At 41.7% G+C, this 18,442-nt stretch overlaps 1 protein-coding gene across 4 annotated transcripts in view; it reads right to left on the bottom strand.

Annotated features, from left to right (window-relative positions):
- The window catches only part of magi3a (membrane associated guanylate kinase, WW and PDZ domain containing 3a), a 195,290-nt gene that overhangs the window by 21,411 nt on the left and 155,437 nt on the right, over window positions 1-18,442 (bottom strand). For 3 of the 4 annotated variants that reach the window (XM_032519894.1, XM_032519893.1, XM_032519891.1), the window contains exons 9-13: window positions 14,254-14,454; window positions 7,538-8,155; window positions 3,454-3,485; window positions 1,187-1,439; window positions 263-357 (exon numbers count right to left, since the gene is read on the bottom strand). In XM_032519894.1, the coding sequence (XP_032375785.1) occupies window positions 263-357; window positions 1,187-1,439; window positions 3,454-3,485; window positions 7,538-8,155; window positions 14,254-14,454 (1,199 nt within the window). The remainder of the gene's footprint in view (window positions 1-262; window positions 358-1,186; window positions 1,440-3,453; window positions 3,486-7,537; window positions 8,156-14,253; window positions 14,455-18,442) is intronic. The other variant, XM_032519892.1, reaches the window with a different exon arrangement.

Below are 18,442 nucleotides of genomic sequence, written 5' to 3'. Positions count from 1 at the left end.
ACAGTAAATAATCAGGTGAAATCCTCTCAGTTGCTTTGAGCATTCAAAGACTTGTTTCCTTTGTGCAAAGTAGAGGTTTGCCGTTTATTCATTTATTTTAATTTTTGGACATTCAATAACCCAATTTTCCTACAGCAATACCAGAAAGTCCAGCTATTTCACTGAATGCAGCTCTTGTACTGATTTACTTGGTGTGTGACTGCCGTTCTCTAATATCTGAGGGTTTGGGATTACTGCAGCACGCTGGATGGCTGCTACCTACCGGCTGATCCGGGCCCTCGCCTCCGAGGACTCTGAAGCCAAAGCCTGACTCCTGGTTCCGTTTGATGAACACGTCCAGATCCTTGGTATTAGGAGCTGCAGAGACAGGAGGAAAGTGGCTTTTTATTTGACTGAACACTTTTAAAAACTGGTTAAAAACGCTGCTTTTTACTAATGTCTATGTCTAAGTTTGTTTGTTGTTGGTCTATCTTTTGCTTTGGTGGGTGTGTTTGTTTGTTTGTGTTTGTGTGTGTGAGTGTGTATGCGTGTGTGTGTGTGTGTGTGTGTGTGTGTGTGTGTGTGTGTCTGGCTCTCTGTGTAGTTGCAGAGAATTTGCCATCAAGACAAGCCACATGAATTCTGCTGTTTGTGTGTTTGTGTGTATTGTATAATGCAGTGGTCAAGACCAGTGAGTCAAAGAAATACTGGATTCCAATAACTAAAAGATATTATCTTGTGTTTACATCTTGTTTGAATTAGAAGGAGATATCTTGAGCTTTCCTTTGTCAGATAAAATATCTTAAAATGAAATGAAAGTGTTTAAATTCAGCAGTAGAACAATTAAACTATTGAAATTGATGAATGGATAAGTTGATCAACAGAAAACGCTCTATTTCATACATTAAATACCACATCTAATTGATCAGACAAAAAAAAACAACGTAGCTTGTGATGGGCATCATTATTTTTGACAATGCATTATCTACAGTACCTGATGAACAGTGCCACATGCAATCTGCGAACGCAGAATTACGCAGATATTCCGCAGATAATTAAAAATAGTCTGCTTAATACTGCAAAATTTCCTTCTGCATCACTGCTGAACAGTGCAATCTGCAAAGTCATGCTGAATGGTGGCCGGTGGAGTCCTGAGCCATTGGGTCTGGACACTCAAGACTCCATGCATTCCACCGTGTACACTTACGCTTGCTTTCCAACAAGGCCCTGGACTTGAGGTAGAGCTCCGACGCGTCCGGTTTGGGTGAAGACGAGCGCAGCGTGTTGCCAGAGAAAGGGAGCGGGTTGGGGGCCACCTCGGCCTGCCCGAGGGCCTCTGTGCTGTTAACCGTCTCCTGTCGCTGCGGCTGGACGATGGACTGGGGCGATGCATGGGACAGCTGCTGGGACGCCTGTTGAGGAGCAGGCTGGGATGAGGCCTGGGACATGGGAGCTGTGCACTGCAACACAGAAACAAGAGCTGGGATGTAGTGTAGGTAGAGGTGGAAAGAGTACACACATATTCTACTTAAGCAAAAGTACTATTAGTTTGACTCCCGCACACTGGCAAACTTGCAAAAAATGTGTTCAGTTTACTAGTAAGTAACGTATTTGTACTAGACCATCTTCAGGCTCAGTTTTTGCCTGGAGATTCAACTTTTGATCTACTTGTCCCCCACCGATGCACCGGTCTCATTTTAGATGTAGTAGTAGTATTTTTCTGTACTGACTTAAATACAAGTAAAGTTACCGGTGTATAAATTAAATTCTACTCAAGTAAAATGAAAAAGTAGTAAAAGAGATGTGCTTTTTTATATTCCTACTTATTTTAGTTTGTTACTGTTAGTAAAGTACAATACTTCAAACAAAACATACTTAAGTAAAAGTACACAAAAACTACTCAATTACAGTAAGTAAGAAAGTGTAATTAGTTACTTTCCAGCTCTGAGCGTAGGGCTGTGCATTTAATCCAATTAGGATCGAGATTACGGCAAGTCTTATGGCTCCTAACAATCACAAATTTTCTTTATAAGTTTTATTTCAACATTAATATGAGTTCCCCCAGCCTGCCTATGGTCCCCCAGTGGCTAGAAATGGAGATAGGTGTAACCCGAGCCCTGGGTATCCTGCTATGTCTTTGAGAAAATGAAAGATCACATGGGCCAATGTGGAATCTTGCCCCTTATGAGGTCATTAGGGGCAAGGTTACCTCCCCTTTCTCTGCTTTGCCCCCCCATGAGAGAGAGACATCATGGCAGTGGCAGTTGGTCAAGGCCCCCCCTCTCCTCCTTAAAAGCTACAGACTCAGAAATTGCACATACTAAGGAAAGCACATTGTGGGACTGGCTCTAGTGGCTGTAATTCTGCACATGGGCTGAATTTTGGGAGAGAGATACAGTATTAGGGGACCACTAAGGTCTATATAAAAGAGACTTCAGATACAGTATTAGGGGACCACTAAGGTCTATATAAAAGAGACTTCAGATTCAGTATTAGGGGACTACTAAGGTCTATATAAAAGAGACTTCAGATACAGTATTAGGGGACCACTAAGGTCTATATAAAAGAGACTTTAGATACAGCATTAGGGGACCACTAAGGTCTATATAAAAGAGACTTTAGATACAGTATTAGGGGACCACTAAGGTCTATATAAAAGAGACTTTAGATACAGTATTAGGGGACCACTAAGGTCTATATAAAAGAGACTTCAGATACAGTATAAGGTTAGGGGACCACTAAGGTTTATATAAAAGAGACTTTAGATACAGTATTAGGGGACCACTAAGGTCTATATAAAAGAAACTTCAGATACAGTATTAGGGGACCACTAAGGTTTATATAAAAGCATCCAAAGAGCACCATGTCATGGGACCTTTAATACATAGTATGATATAATCTGAATGTAGCTAAGGCAGGGGGAATTGATTTAAGGTGGGCTTACCCACAAGCACGACAATCCTAAACTGCTACATAAGTCTTAATTATTAAAAATAGTGATTCTGTGTTAAATCAATAAGAGGGCATGAGTAAGCCTGTTGCTGCCTCAGCTCCTCTCTATTTTAGGAGTGCAGCATGGAAGAAGCAGCACAGGAACAAGCTGTTGAACATGGCAGATCATCTTAAACACCCATACACAGAGGGATGTTAAGTTGCTGTTTGCCAGGAGCCAGCATATTTACCCACATGCAGTTCCAGAAATAACAGCCTGGCTAATGTGGGCTCACTGAATAATGTAGCTGACAACAGTTTTCACATCACTCTCACGCTCACTTCAACACACACACACACACACACACACACACACACACACACACACACACACACACACCACACACACGGAGAGTGGTGCTTGCGAGAAAACAAGTTTCAACATTTTCTGCTGAATAATTCAGCGGCGGTTTTATCATCAGTATATTCTCGGTTTCATCCTACAAAATGGAAGAAATGTCACTAAGATTTGTTCCCACTTACTGGTTTTAGGGATTTCACAGGAGATGTCTGACCTGTAAGGAGAGAGGGAGACGGGGGTGTTAAATTCTGGATTGAATTTCACTGAGAAAACAACAACAACAACAACAACAATCTCATACATACCTTAAAAACGCCTAAAGGATGAGTTGTACTTTGAGTCTTTCTACACTGACCTGTTAGCTTTCAGTGGCCGGGCATCACAGCACATCCTCTCCTACTTTTTATACAAACTCTTACTTAGAACATATTTTTATTTATATTGCCTGTAGGTTTTGTAACTTTTTTTGAATACCTCCCTCTTTCCTTTCCTCTCTGTCAGTGAGTCACAGTGTATTTCAACCAGTAGGGGACAGTATACTCCAGCAGCAAAACTGGTTAACATGTCACCGCAGGGTGGGAGACACAGAGGTGACCCTAGGCCATGGGAAACATGCACTTCTTGGGCTTAAACCTGCCAGCTGTTCCCTAACCACTACCAGAACACTGTAAATAATCTCCATGTCTGAAGCTTTTCATAACCACTGTTTGGAATGTTATCGACAGATTGAAATAAATGAAATGTGTTTTAGGAATTTTGACCGGTGTAGAAGAAATGACTCTGTAATAGGTCTGATTCATTTCATTAAAAATAATGCACGAGTGCAGTACATATCCAACGGGGAAGGGTACTGTGTCTAATTTCCAGATTTAAAAGCAGAACAGGGATCAGGGCCCAATCATTTCCGGTATGATTTCTCTGTGCTGCTGTCATCAGAAGGAAGTTCTAGCCCCAGGCTGGGACCAAAGCCTAACCTAATCCTGGTTTATGGGTGACTTGAGGGAAGCCCTGAAGCGATACTCTTTTTAACACAGGAAGGCTGTGATCTTCTGCCCCTTTTTTTTTAGCACTAACACACACACACCCTGCATATGCACATGTACCATCAAATAAAAAATAATCTATGTACGCTGGCACAATGGGCAAAATGCACACTCGCACACACACACACACACACACCACACACACACACACACACACACACACACACACACACACACACACACACACACACACCACACAACACACACAACCACAACACACACACACACACCACCCCAACACACACACACACACACACACACACACACCACACACACACACACACAAGCCCCCGGAGCCCCAGCTGAGTACAACTGATATGTGGGTGCAACGCTGATCTCTAGAATCTAGGCTACTGCACTGCAGTAAAGGCAAAAAAAGGAACAAGCCCTTCAACTTGGTGAGAGCCTGAAGTATGAAGAAGGGCAATGATTACCCACCATGCTCTATCCCTCCCCTCCTTCCTTCTGTCTCGCTCTCTCTCCAAGGAGCAGCAAGTGAATCACTGAAACTGCCATCTCTTTTCGCCTTCCCGGCACAGCTCACCATGTGACTAAGCATAGCTTCCTCCCTGTTTGGGAAGGTGCATGGTGGATGATGCAGAGTTGGTGTGGACCTTTCGTGTGGAAATGTTGTTGTTTTTTTTTTTACATCGGACGAATCTATGTGTCCAAGTGGTAGCTTGAGAAAACCACAGTCCACGCAGTTATTTATGAATGAAAACATGGTACGTGTTCCACTAAATCTCACCTCAGCCACAGTAATACTGGTATAACAGTAAGTACCTTCACATGCACACTAATAGTATGTAGAATGTAATAAGGGTCATGTAAACAGCATGTTCTGTTTGAATATTCTGAATAAGGCCTTTTTTTAATATAGTATTTTTGGAATAAGACGTGAGATATTACGGTATTATTCGGGCTTTAGAGGCATTCTTTGGACATGTGTACAGCACATTTGGAATATGTCATAATCAGGGTTTTAACCGCAGTTTGCGACACTCTTGCCAGTTGACAGTTAGCGTACGGTTAGCTCTGTGTGTCACTCCCCCAATATAAGTTGAGTACAGATGTGAGTCACACACGCTCAGATTTACGGATTTACGGATTTACAGATTAACGGTTTACGGCATAACATGTCATACTGAAATTTGTGAAATCCATAAAATAATAAACTTTTCTCATTACAAACAATAACAGAAGATGGAAATCATTTCAAAAACCTTTTAGCTATCTATGATTGTTTGATTGCTAACGTTAGCTCAAAACGCCATTCAACTGACAGCCTGTGATGTGTTTGATTGCTAGCTTGTAGCTAAGCTAGCAGTCATTTCTAAAACGTTTTAGCTACGTTTTAGTTGGCTTAAGACGCCATTCAACTGACAACCTTGTTGTGCTAGCATGTAGCCACCAGTGAACGAACTTGGTTAAGTAAGTCAATTTTTACTGTATTGACATTACAGAAGTCTCTTGTTAGCATCTTGTAGGCTACTTGTTGCAAAGTGACGCATGCGCAACTCATATTTGCACTCAACTTACATCGGGGAGTGACACTGTGCGCTAACTAACCAGCCAATGTTTGCAAGGCTGTAGGAGAGATCCATGCCGGAAAAAAAGAGACCACATCTCTGGTTGGAAGGAGAAACACAGCTACTTGAACATTATCAAAGACCTGGATATCAACAGGTTTTTGAACAGGAAGAAAGATAGTATGATATTATGTGCATGTAAACGTAGTCATTGTTGCTTTCTTTCTTAAGAAATGAACTTGAAAAGCAAGCAGGTGGGCTTCTCACTCTGTTGTTTCACTTTGTTTTGGGTAAAGGGAAAGTAAGAGAGAGAGAGAGAGAGAGAGAGAGAGAGAGAGAGAGAGAGAGAGAGAGAGAGAGAGAGAGAGAGAGAGAGAGAGAGACAGACTACAGATGACACAAAACTGTGCAGGATTAAAAGGATTTTGGGAGCGTGGGACTAAAGCTGTAGACTATCTCCGGTCACCAACACCTGTTTGTTGTCTGAGCAGTAACCTGAGTAGATTAATATAGACAGCAGTGATTTAACAACAGAGATGTCAAAGCATCAGCACTATAACCCAGCCAGATGTGACATACTTCTAAGGATTATTTCAATGTTTCAGGCTTACCTGGGACCGCAGTGTACCCTTCCAGCCAGTGGTGGAAAAAGTTTTTTTTAACATTAATATGAGTTCCCCCAGTCTGCCTATGGTCCCCCTATGGTAGTGGCCAGAAATGGTGATAGGTGTAAACTGAGCCCTGGGTATCCTGCTCTGCCTTTGAGAAAATGAAAGCTCAGATGGGCCTATCGAAAGGCAAAACTGAGAAAGGAGATGTAACCTTGCCCAAGGGGCTTTCTCAGCTTTGCCTGCCCAGAGAATTTGGCCCACCCATGAGAGAGAGACATCATGGCTTTCAAACGAACAAAGTATATAATACCACAATGTAAAAAATACTCTGTTACCAGTGAAAGAATTGCATCGAAAATGTTACTTAAGTCAAAGTAAAGTGGCCCAAATCAGAAATGGAAAAGATTGGGTGCCATGTTACTTTGGCCTGTTTACGCTGTCATTAAAAAAAAACAGATACGAGCAAAGAATCAAATGTAGGTCACTTTTGCCTACAGTCTAAGTACTAAGTGTCATCACAAAAAGTACTTAATGCCGAAAATTCCTCACATTTTATAAACTTATGAAAACAGTTGTAAATCAGTTTACGGCCAATCATTTCAGCTGGACTTGTGGGCTTAGATATTGTTGGGTAGTTTAATTTCTTTTTTAGTTTAAAACGTGTTTTGTGTGCAAACACTTTCATTTGTAAAGTAAATAATAAAGGAAGCTGTCAGATTAATGTAGTGGAGTGAAAAGTATATTTAGCAGCCCTAGTGTCCAGTATGATGTGCTCGGTGCCACCCCTTCATTAGAGCAGCGTGAGCCTCTTTCTGTTTGGTTTCATATTACAGTGCAGACCTAAATCCTTCAAAGAGCCGTGTTGCTTATACGGTTCAGTGGCAGATAACGGGGACATACTTTAATGCTTCGCAGAGCTCATTACAATGCCTCAGCGGGGTACAAAAAGTACAATATTTCTTTCTGAAATTTAGCGGAGCAGAAGTGGGAAGTGGTATGAAAAGAAAAGTATCTCAAAATTGTACTTAAACAGTACAGTAAAAGTACTTTCACACATTCCACCACTCATTCCTGACAACTCACCTCCCCGGAGCACCAGCACGCTGACCTCGCTGCCCACGGGCAGGTCTTTGAGGATGTCCACCACCTGCGAGTGGCTCAGCGTCTGGACGTTCTGCCTGTTGATCTCCTTGATCACGTCGCCCTTCAGCAGGCCGCGGCACCACTGGGCATCCAGGATCATCTTCACCTTTTGGCCCAGGGGGCAATCTGCGATGGCGAAGCCAAAACCTCCGGGGCCTTTTACCAAGGGGACACTCACCAGCTCCGGCTGCAGCAGAGTGGGGTCAGGGCCTTCTAGGTTGGCAACGTGAGGAACATGGTGGTGGTGGTGGTGGTGGTGGCGTCCGCCATTGGTCATGGGCGGTACCGCAGCGGTCTGCCTGGAGAGGGTGCCTCCGTCTGGGACAGTGTACTGGGGGTCCTGTGAAATGGACGTAGAGGGGGAAGGGGAAGTGTCCATGGAGGTGGAGAGGCCTCCGGAGGCCTCCTCGCTGCTGCTGGAGTCCTCGGGCAGAGGGTAGCCCCGGCACAGGACCATGTCTACGTACTGGTTGATGGGGACGGACTGGAACATCTGCACCACATCGGCGTGAGTCTTCCCCAGCACACATGCCCCGTTGATGTCCACAATCACATCACCTGAAAGAACACAGGGTTTATGAATGGGACTGATCACTAACATCTAGGCTAATATTAGCTAAGGTCTTAAAGCGTATGATTTGGTTAAGATATGCCATATTGTAATTACATAAGTGATTATTAGTCGGACTATATCTTTTTTTAAATATTATTTCAATTGTTAGTTTTTGTTACTTGACCCTATACATGTTCATAGCAACATAAATGACCATGGGGGGAGGGGGAGGGGACGGGAGAAGATACAGTTATAATTTTTTTATGATGTTAGAGGCGTGGTTTACTTCCTTGGCTGCTTACTTGTGTTACTACATTATCTCAGTCACATAACAGTGATATAACCAAAAGATGCATCATGGAAATCATTCAAAACTTGAATCTGTTTAACAAACAATACAAAAAATATTTAAAAATTTGAATTAAAAAGACAATTATGTTAATGATCGCAATCATTTCTGAGAAGACTAATTGTACAGCAACATTTAGAATCATTACAGCTTGTGTGGCCAGGTTGGTTCAGGCGGAAAAGCCCAGAAAATATTCTAAAAAAAAAAAAAGAACAGTTACAACTCTACTAAAATCACCACACAAAGTAGGGAAGAACAATTAAATTGCATTTTTTTCTTTAAAGATTATTTTTGGGCTTGTCCGCCTTTATTTGATAGGACAGCTAGGTGAGAAAGGAGAGAGAGAGAGAGAGAGGGGGAAGACGTGCAAGAAATGGTCAGAGGTTGGATTCGAACCCTGGACTTCTGAGTTGAGGCATAAACCTCTCAGTATGTCCGTGTCTGCTCTATCACTGAGCCAACCTGGTCACAACAATTAATCCCAATTTCATCCTAATTGCAATATGGACTAGTGCAGTATACAAATCGCAGGTGGGGCGCAATATTTGTTAAAAGCAAAATATGTGTCAAACCATTCTGAATGAAGTACGTGGTGTTGCAGAGACGTCCCGGTCTACAAAACCTATCCTACAGACTACAGAAAATAATCGTTGTTTGGTACAGATTATTTTTATTATTTTAAATTTAATCAGGTTCAATGAAAATGAGAAAAATGGTGCAAAAATGATAATTTCCTCAAATCGTAATGTAATATCGTATCACAATCGCAATATAAGTCAAAAGTCAATCGCAATCAAAACATTTTCCTCATGTTGTGCACACACGAAGGCACTTTTATAAAAGAGACACTAAAGTCGCTGCAAGAGCTAGAAAGATTCATCAATAGCTGTCAACTACTAAAATTGGTTTGTCATTTTCTTTTATGAAAGAAAAGATAAAGATTCCTTCATTCCTGCTTCTTAAATGTGAATGGTTTCTTCACTCCTCTGTGACAGTAAGCTTTGAGTTGTGGACAAAACAAGACATTTGAGCACTTTTACAGACCAAACAACTAACCAATTAATCAAGAAAATACAGATTGATGAAATGAAAATAATCGTTAGTTGCAGCGCTAATCGTTGCCAAAGTTAATCACCATAAATGAAACAATAAAAATCCAGCTGGACTGCATGAGTAGAATCTGTCTCTGTATGTTCCTTCTGCTTGTCCAACTCTTTCGAAAACTCAAAGGTGTTAACGGGGATGTAGAGGGCAAGCAATGGTATGAAATAGAACAAGATCACTGACATGCTGTTTTCGTCTTCCACCTTTCATCTCCCTGTAAGGGGGGAGGGTTTCTCATCACCCCTGGCCTGGCTGACATATAGGCCTGGATTGCCGGTTGAATCGCTGACTAGCCAGCTGGCTGAAAGCCCAGCGGAGGATTCAGCCCACCTACACAATCAATACGCTTTCTTAGCAAACACAGCTAAGGTTTCACACTCAAATGAGCTCCATATCCCAATGTAGTGCCTGTTCAGAACCCACTACACACCGCATTAAAATTACACACGTTAAAACCTTCTACCCTTGGCATAAATAACTGCCTCAGGCCAGTAGTCTGAAACGCTTAAATGCAGAATGTTACATGAAGTTACAGTTTGGCACATGCAATGAAATTAATTACATTTGTTTCTTTGTTTAAGCACTTTTCTTCCTTCTCAAGGGAAATGAAACATTGGCCGTAATTACTCTCTCTGTTCTAGTTTCACGTAGATTCTCCACAGCAGAGTTTCTAGAAAGCAGACCACTAGGCTACTGCATTAACACATCATGCAGATAACCAGGCTTGGTCACCCACCAGCCTTTGCAGACCTATTAAATCTGTAAATTATGGCTGCATATAAAAATCTGCGTGTCAGCCATAAAGTGAACATGTGCTTTATTGACGGATGTTTCCTCCTTTTAGAGCCGCTCCACAGCCCACTATAAACTAGAAATGTTTGCCTTTGCTTGATCAAGCAAGGTGACATTCAGAGCCACTCTGGTGTTTTTTCTCTAAATGTGTTTGTTTGTGTGTACCCAGGGTACATAAAATCTGTATTATGTCCAGTACGTGTGCTGATGCCAAGTCAAGTGTCACTGTGTGAATAGGCATACATGCCATGCAAACAGTGTACATTTGAATGTGACACTGGATTACCTTTAGTTAAAACAAGTTATAAAAGCCTTGTCTCTCCGTAACTCTTCCTTCTAGTAATTCCTGCTTGTATTACTTTGCATTATGGACATGTAGGATTTTAGATTAGGCGTGTAGTCTGGATCAATGGAACTACATTTCCAGGATAATTGCCTGACATCTGGTGTGTGGCTCACACGCAGGACGTCCCTTACCTTCCTCTCTCTGTGTGTTGCTGTTCTCAAACTCTGTTCGTTTCAGGCAAAGAACAACAAACTTCGAGCTAGCAAGTTACATGCTGAAAATGACGAGTTTTGAAGAAAATTTGGATCATGCAATAAGGCCAGCCTGCTTGGTTCCTTCATGGAATGATTGTAAAGATTTACACAGAATATGTTTACGCATTTCCTCTCTAACTGGGACGTTTTGGGACTGATCGGTGGGATTGCTGTGGAGGAAGTACCCACGCCGATACACTGGTTAGAGCTAATGAGGTTTAACCATGTATCAGCTGATTTAAATGGCTCACATTACTGTATTGTGTGAACAGTTAACTTGATTTAATATTGTATTTGGAGTTTTCTTTTGTGTGGTGCAAAAGACAACGTTCCTTTCAGACTAGATGGAGTCTTACTACTAAGCTAAAGTGCAATGCAGATACCCTCCTGAGACCCAGCCCATTTACTTATGTCCACTGTAGTGGACTTTGGAATTTCATCCCTCTCTTTGGATTCTTTTGTGTGAGTCCATTAATTCCTGCTGAACTGTACAGAGGACATCCTGGTCTTTTCAGTGATGTGTCATTTGATTGGGGGGTATGCTGGAAACTCCCTCTTTTTTTCAATCCAAAATGGACGGCATAGGAACAAGCACATTTTATGGAAAGATGAGAGGTGAGTCAAATATTGTTTGTCTATGATGTTGTTACTATGATAATCATATATTTCTTGTTATTAGGTGTTAGGAATCATATATCTAGTTCTGATAGCAACTAAATGATGCGTCTTTTAAAATATTTGCTAATTTATGAATGTCAATTGTAGTGGACATCAGGACTATCTTCATGTAAATTATGACCCCAACATTGTCGTAGGAACAGAACTGAAGCAAAAAGAATTCTTTAAAATAGTTGAGGGAGATCAGATTTGGAGTTGTCAGATGATGAGAGAGAGAAATCGAGGTCAACCAGTGATAGAAGAGGTGAAGAGAGGAAGATGATGCAGAAGGTCAGTTGAAGGGACAGTACAGATACAGATACAGACAGGGACGAGCAGGAAACTCGTCGCCCTCTGTGGGCCAGGAGCAACATGTATTTTTGATGCAATTCCACAATTTAAATTCTGCTGCGTTGAGTAGTAAAACTGTTATTACCAATCATTTGTTTGTTTTTTTACTTCATTTCAGATTTGCACCTGTGTTACTGGGCTTCCGGTGTGAAAGTAGATGACCTTACAACACGGGGGACTGGAGCCCCAAAGGTGAATACTTTTCACAGTACATTGACAACAAGGTCTTTGAAGATTTAGAACATACACAATCAAAGAGAGCTGCAAAGCAGAGGATTGTGTATAACACTACGCCAAAAGAATTAAAAATCTTCTTTGGCCCTTTCATCCACATGGCATGCCTTGGCTATCCCAGAATTAAAATGTTTTTGGGCCAAAAAAAACTAAAGTGCCAGTCATAAGTAACAAAATGACAAGGGATAGATTCTTCAGGATAAAAAAACTCCCTCAAGATTGTCAATGACCTGGCTGTGACAGAGGAAACCAAGAAGGAAGATATTCTTTGGAATTCACCCCCTACTGATCGTTGCGGCAAGGCTCGCCCCCAAACCCCCCAAAGGGCTGTATTCCAATCATCCCTCACAGGCCGTTGTCCAGCAGGCAGTTTTCCGGCAAGCCCCAACCCTACGGTCTGAAGGTCTTGTCCTTGCATCCCAAATGGTCTGATTTTCTTGATTTGAAGTCTACACCAGGGAAGAATACCTTTCCAAACCAAAGGTTAGGAGTTGGAAACTGCAGCAGTTTACGCATGGTGAATCTGTTCCAAAAGGAAGCCACATATTCTTTGACAGGTACTTCCAAAAACCATAGATCTTATGGACACATTGCTGGTAAAGGCCTTCCTGAAACGGGAAAACTATAATGAAGAACCGTGTTCCAAAGCTGTTCCAGCTGCCAGTAGACAAAAAAGTTGAAAAAAGAGGGGGAGGAACATCAGTTCAGTGGTCGAAAGAGTCCTGAGCTGGCCATCACAAAATGGTTCGACAAAACCAGTGCTCATGGCATCCACTGTACATGGGAAGACCCAGAAGACATCTGTACCAGAGTGGTCCAAGAAAGAAAAGCGGCCTTTGGTCCAGGTTAGAAAAACCAGCGGTTATTAAGCAGTATAATGACAACATGGTGGTTGTGGATCTATGTGATCGCATGCTTAGCTTCTATCGAATGTCAAGCAAGGACCAAGAATGGACGTCGCGCGTGATCAGTCATTTCTTTGATGTTGCCATCACAAACTCCGGGATACAATACAAGTCTGACAGAAAATCTCTGCACGACCATCCAAGAACACACATCGTACCTGGACTTAAAATTACTCTAGCTGAAGAGCTGTTGGAAGTTGGGAGCTGGATAAAAGCTGTGAAAGAGTGAGGATGAGTATGAGCCACCATCTAAATGAGGATCCCCAACCAGAGCCTCTGTGCGCAGACTAGGAGCCATGCACATGCCTGAGATGATGGATACCAAGCATGCAGAAAGATGCAGAAATAAGGGCTGCAAGAGCAAGACGTACATGAGATGCACCAGATGCAAGATGTTTCTCTGCATTACCAAAAAGAGAAATTGCTTCCAGGACTATCACTGTAAGAAAGAAAATACTAAGAAAAAAATGAAGAGTGAAGGAAAAAAACTAGATTGGATTCAGTTTGACAGAAGAAAAAAAATCCAACTAAATCAGTTAGTTATAGTTACATTAGTACTATGTTCATTGTTCAAATAACGCTATAAGGATTCAAGGGGACCAATCAAAAGGATACGGACATAAAGTGTTAAGCTTTAATAGAAACATATCCTTGCAAAATGCAAGGAAAAGGATCAAGAATGATAAATGTATCTGTTTTAATCAAAATGCCTGTATTCTTTGATACTCTTGGTTGACAAAATTTGTGTCTACCAAATGTGTTCTTTTCGTACTAAAATGATCCTGTTGTCCACTACAGTGGACATGCTGTTAAAACAAAAATTAAAAATAAAAATAAAATGTGTAAATTGTAGGATGTTTTTTTAACCCTAAACCGGTATGGAATCACAAAAAAATATGATTAGGAAAAAACTTATTTTCCTTGGTTCTCAGGAGGATACAGAGACTATTTAGCAGAGCCACCATTGAAGCGCCTGGAGCTTAGCTCCACCTGAGACGACTGTGATTGGTTTAAAGAAATGCGAACAACCCAGAGCGTTTTTTTCCTCCTATCCCAGACTGTATGTGTGGTATAGCCAGACTAGATGGAGTCTTACTGCTAAGCTAAAGTGTAATGCAGATACCGGAGTGCACTTTTCTAAACAATAGATCCGTGGGGAAAGAAAGACTACCTGAGGCGATCTTGTTGTCATGTGCGGCAGGTCCATCTGGAAGGACATTTTTGACCTGAAGGAACTCATCGGGTCGGTCTCCTCCGATGATGGTGAACCCAAAGCCCTGGGGACTTTTTCGTAGTGCTGTCTGCAGGATGGAGCCCTGCAGCTGAGACGGGTCTCGCGTGAAACCTCGCACTCCCCTAGCGGGCTCCTCTGCTGTAAGGATGGCGGTGGAAAAAGAGAAGAGACATTTACAAGAGTTAATGGACAGGGAAATGCAGAAAAATATCTTTAATGGCCTAATTACTGTACATACTAAATTGCTTCTGTTGCTTCCGCTTGAACAAATTACGTAGTTCTAGTCTTACGATAAATAGGGAGACATGAAATTCATCGGTAATGTCGAAGGAAGTCACAGTGGCATTCATTCTATAGATGAGAGCGTGATATATTTAAATATTCACCAGTTAACGTGCTGTGACTGTCTTATGGCGTATGGTATGTGTATGTGAAAATGAGCCCGGGTTATGAAGGGAAACTGACAAGCTTGCTCACAAATTGCCATCTGTCTCCATCGTAACAACATTCGCACAGTGACAACGTGTCTGACAGCACGTCACTCACTGCTAGTAATTACACAAACACTCTAAGAGCCATGTGATGGAAGTGCAAACTCAAACAAATCCTGTATGAATAAACATCCAATTATTGCAAAATGTCTATGTTTATGCCCCCGTCTCACAGCAAATAAGCAATTCCTTTCACTGCAGTGATAAATAAGTCAAGAAATACACCTGCCATTTTCCAGGTAAACTTTTCATTGCAAATTTCCTTTTGTGGGGTAAATGGTGTGTTTGTGTGTGTGTGTGTGTGTGTGAGAGAGAGAGAGGAGAGAGACAGAGAAAGAGAGCAAGATAAGAGCAATGAGACAGAGAGAAATAGAGTTAGCCTTGACAGAAAAGAGGGCCATTCTAAAATGAGGGAAATTCTGTCCTTCCCTGTGGTGTGAGCCTGTGAGATTGTGAGTTAAATGTGGTTCCTGCCGTGCGGGGTTTTTTCTCTGGCGGGGTTTCCCCATGATAGAGGTGGGACATCAATTCATTAGGGGGGTAGGACCACCCGCCCCTTAAACCTCCCAATGGTATGGGATTTTGTTTTCATAACGCATCGCAGACGAACGTGACCTGCTCTGAAGAAAGGATGATTAGGATTCATATGACATCCCAGTATCGGTGCGGTGTCAGAGAGATTTTTCAAAATTAGATGTAAATTAAGGGTTTTTGCCTGCCCCAAGTGCAATCGCCTGAAAATTTCCCCGTGGGAATTAAGATGCGGGGTTTAATTTTTATGTTTGACAGGATTCAGACTGCCCAGGCCTTCCAATGTTCCCACACTACGTCAAGAGGCCGTCAGAACGGTTTCTTACGTGATCACCGCAAAAGCAACACTGACAGATGAGGAAAGAGACAGAGAGAGAGAAAGAGAGAGAGAGGGCCGATACACTGGAGCTATGTTTACATGGTCTTGATTAAGCTGTGAGCCACAAAAGGGACAGTGTGTATTCCCGGGGTGAAGTGATCATATGAAAATGTCAGACAGGATTCAGCGAGTAATTATGCCCCAGAAAAAACCGTCCCCAATTTTGCGCAAACCTAGTCTTTAATTTTCTTAAAAAAGGGGTTGGGAAGGTGCAGATTTGTACAGGGGGCCCGGGGGGGGGGGGGGGGGGGGGGGGGGCATGGAAGCTGGTGGCACACAGAGGAAATATCATCCACAGACTGCAGAGAGGCTCAGCTGTGAGAGGAGGGGGTCTGCGGGCAACAGAGTGAGGCAGACAGTTCTTCAAGGGGGTTAAATAAGGGGCTAGTTTAATACAAAGGGTATTCTTTGTGTGAGGTGCAAAAGAAGAGTAAAAATTTTTTTATGTTAAAAACAAAAGGGGTTCCGTCCAGAGCTGTACACGCCGGGAAGGGAGGGCGTTTTAAGACCGGTGGCACTGCGGTCACCACAGGTGGTAAATGGAAAAAATGACCCGGAAAAAGGCAATTGGATTAAACCCACTTTAAAAGCAGTACCCTTCCCCTCTTTCGTCCCTCCACTTTCTTCCCTCCCCCCTTTCTAAAGGGATCCTTGAACTGCGGTCGAACGGCTGGGCAAAAAGCGTTTTCCCAGAGACCTCAGAGCTCGCCCAATTTCATAATCTACTTGTCCAAATGAATTCTGCCGCACAGTGAAGCGCCGCGCCATTATTCAAATTGAATATCACTGCTTCAGAGGCTATGATCTGTTTATCAGCAGCCTGTCAAGTGTTAAAACATCTTCCAGACAGACATCTCAGCATGAAGGGCATGATAAAAGTGCTCCAGTGTTTGGATAACACATCAAATACCTTGTTATATCGTTTTTTTTCTTGACTGAACAAAAAAAAGATAGAACTATAAAGCCTAGAACCTGTGTCTTAAAAACACTGAGTCTTCATGGAACAGCAGTTAGAGTAGGAAAACACAAGATTACGATGGGCAAACATGTTGAGCCTGCTTATTAATAACACCCGCATTTGGTACAGTAGGCTAGCTATCATAGCCGGTAAAAAACAATGGACGACGCGTCCCCACTGTGAAAAAATGAAGGCAAAACATCCCGGATACAGGCACCGCCGTCTTGTGATCAGGTGATGGAGCAAAGTCTCGCCCATACACCCACCCGACCAATCATGAGTCATATCACAGCTGTCAATTATGACGTTTCACCACATTTATATATATACCATCTTTTGGAAAAAAATTATGTTTTGTATAATATATACGTATATTGACGTGTTGGATGTGTTTTTGGTTTGGTCCATGATCCATCCGCTAACAAAGAGACCAGGATTTATGACCTATGCTGTGGCCAACCACCAGGGGGCGATCCAGATGTTTTGGCTTTAGTTATACAGTGTATACAATATACTTTGAGCAATAAAGGATTTTGAAGGCTGATACCAATACAAAAAATTGGTTATTCAATAATCCAATATGCCGATATATTTTTTTAAAAATATCCAGAAACGTGTAACAGAAAAAACAGATTTCCCTAAAATTAGTTATTTGTTTATGAGTTCTCACTGAAATAATATGATGATAATTTGTTAATAACAGAACATCAGAATATATTAAAGGTCTGATAAATAAAATGTATCAAAATACAAACTTAAGATATGAAACTTAAAGTCCTTTGAACAAAAAAAAAAAAAATCAGTGTTGCCAACAGGGACGTTGTAGAGCGTCCACTGGTGGACAGACTATGCAACGCCAACGCTCATAAAATGGTTGACAGTCTGTTTTTATTTTTTAAATATTCATTTATCAGAATCAATTATTTGTCATTATAAATGATTCTGATGAATGAATATTTAAAATATTTAAATATATATATACATATATGCCCTCTACATATATATAGATATATACACATATACACAGTATTTATTATAAATACTGACACCGATATATCGGAAAATGCGTAATATTGGCCCGCCAATATATGGGTCGGGCTCTAATGCATCTATCCCATAGATGTATTAAAATAATCTACCTGTTAGCTACATACTGGCTGCTACTATTTACGCTGTTAATTTTGAAAAGAACATTATTATAATATATGTTGAATTCACACACATAGTCATAGTGTTAGCAAACGGAGACGTTTGGCAACACTGACGCCAACACTTGCCGCCCGACTGGGTCCTGACATCTCCAGTTCTGAGACTAAGCTACCAACGTTACCATGGCAACTGCCAGCAACGCGCACCCAGTATATGAAGATGTTGAGATCCGCGGTTTGGGCGCATTAGTTTAAACGCAGATTAGTTTGTCTACTGAAGCTAAAAACACTTTGCACGGAGATCGCTTTTGGCTTAAAAACTTGGCTTGAAAACCAAAACGTAGCAATGTTTATGTAGCCTAAATCACGAGTAGAAGACTGAGAATGTGCTTTTGTCATTACTTTATGCTCCGTCTCTCTCTCTCTAAAATTCCAGGATGCAATTTAGAGCAAATAATCTCACTTCCTGTCTATTTCCCTGATGACCAGCGAGAGTAAAACTTCCTTAATTTAAACCATGATATTTAATGTTAACATTGCAGAACTGACTACAGATACCAATGTCTATAATGTTGAGTTAACTTATTTATTTATGCCAGCATTCAATTCGTTCTTCTCT

Source organism: Etheostoma spectabile, chromosome 7 (assembly GCF_008692095.1).
Source record: "Etheostoma spectabile isolate EspeVRDwgs_2016 chromosome 7, UIUC_Espe_1.0, whole genome shotgun sequence".
Taxonomy (NCBI): Eukaryota; Metazoa; Chordata; class Actinopteri; order Perciformes; family Percidae; genus Etheostoma; species Etheostoma spectabile.
This window is presented reverse-complemented; position numbering and strand designations above follow the sequence as displayed.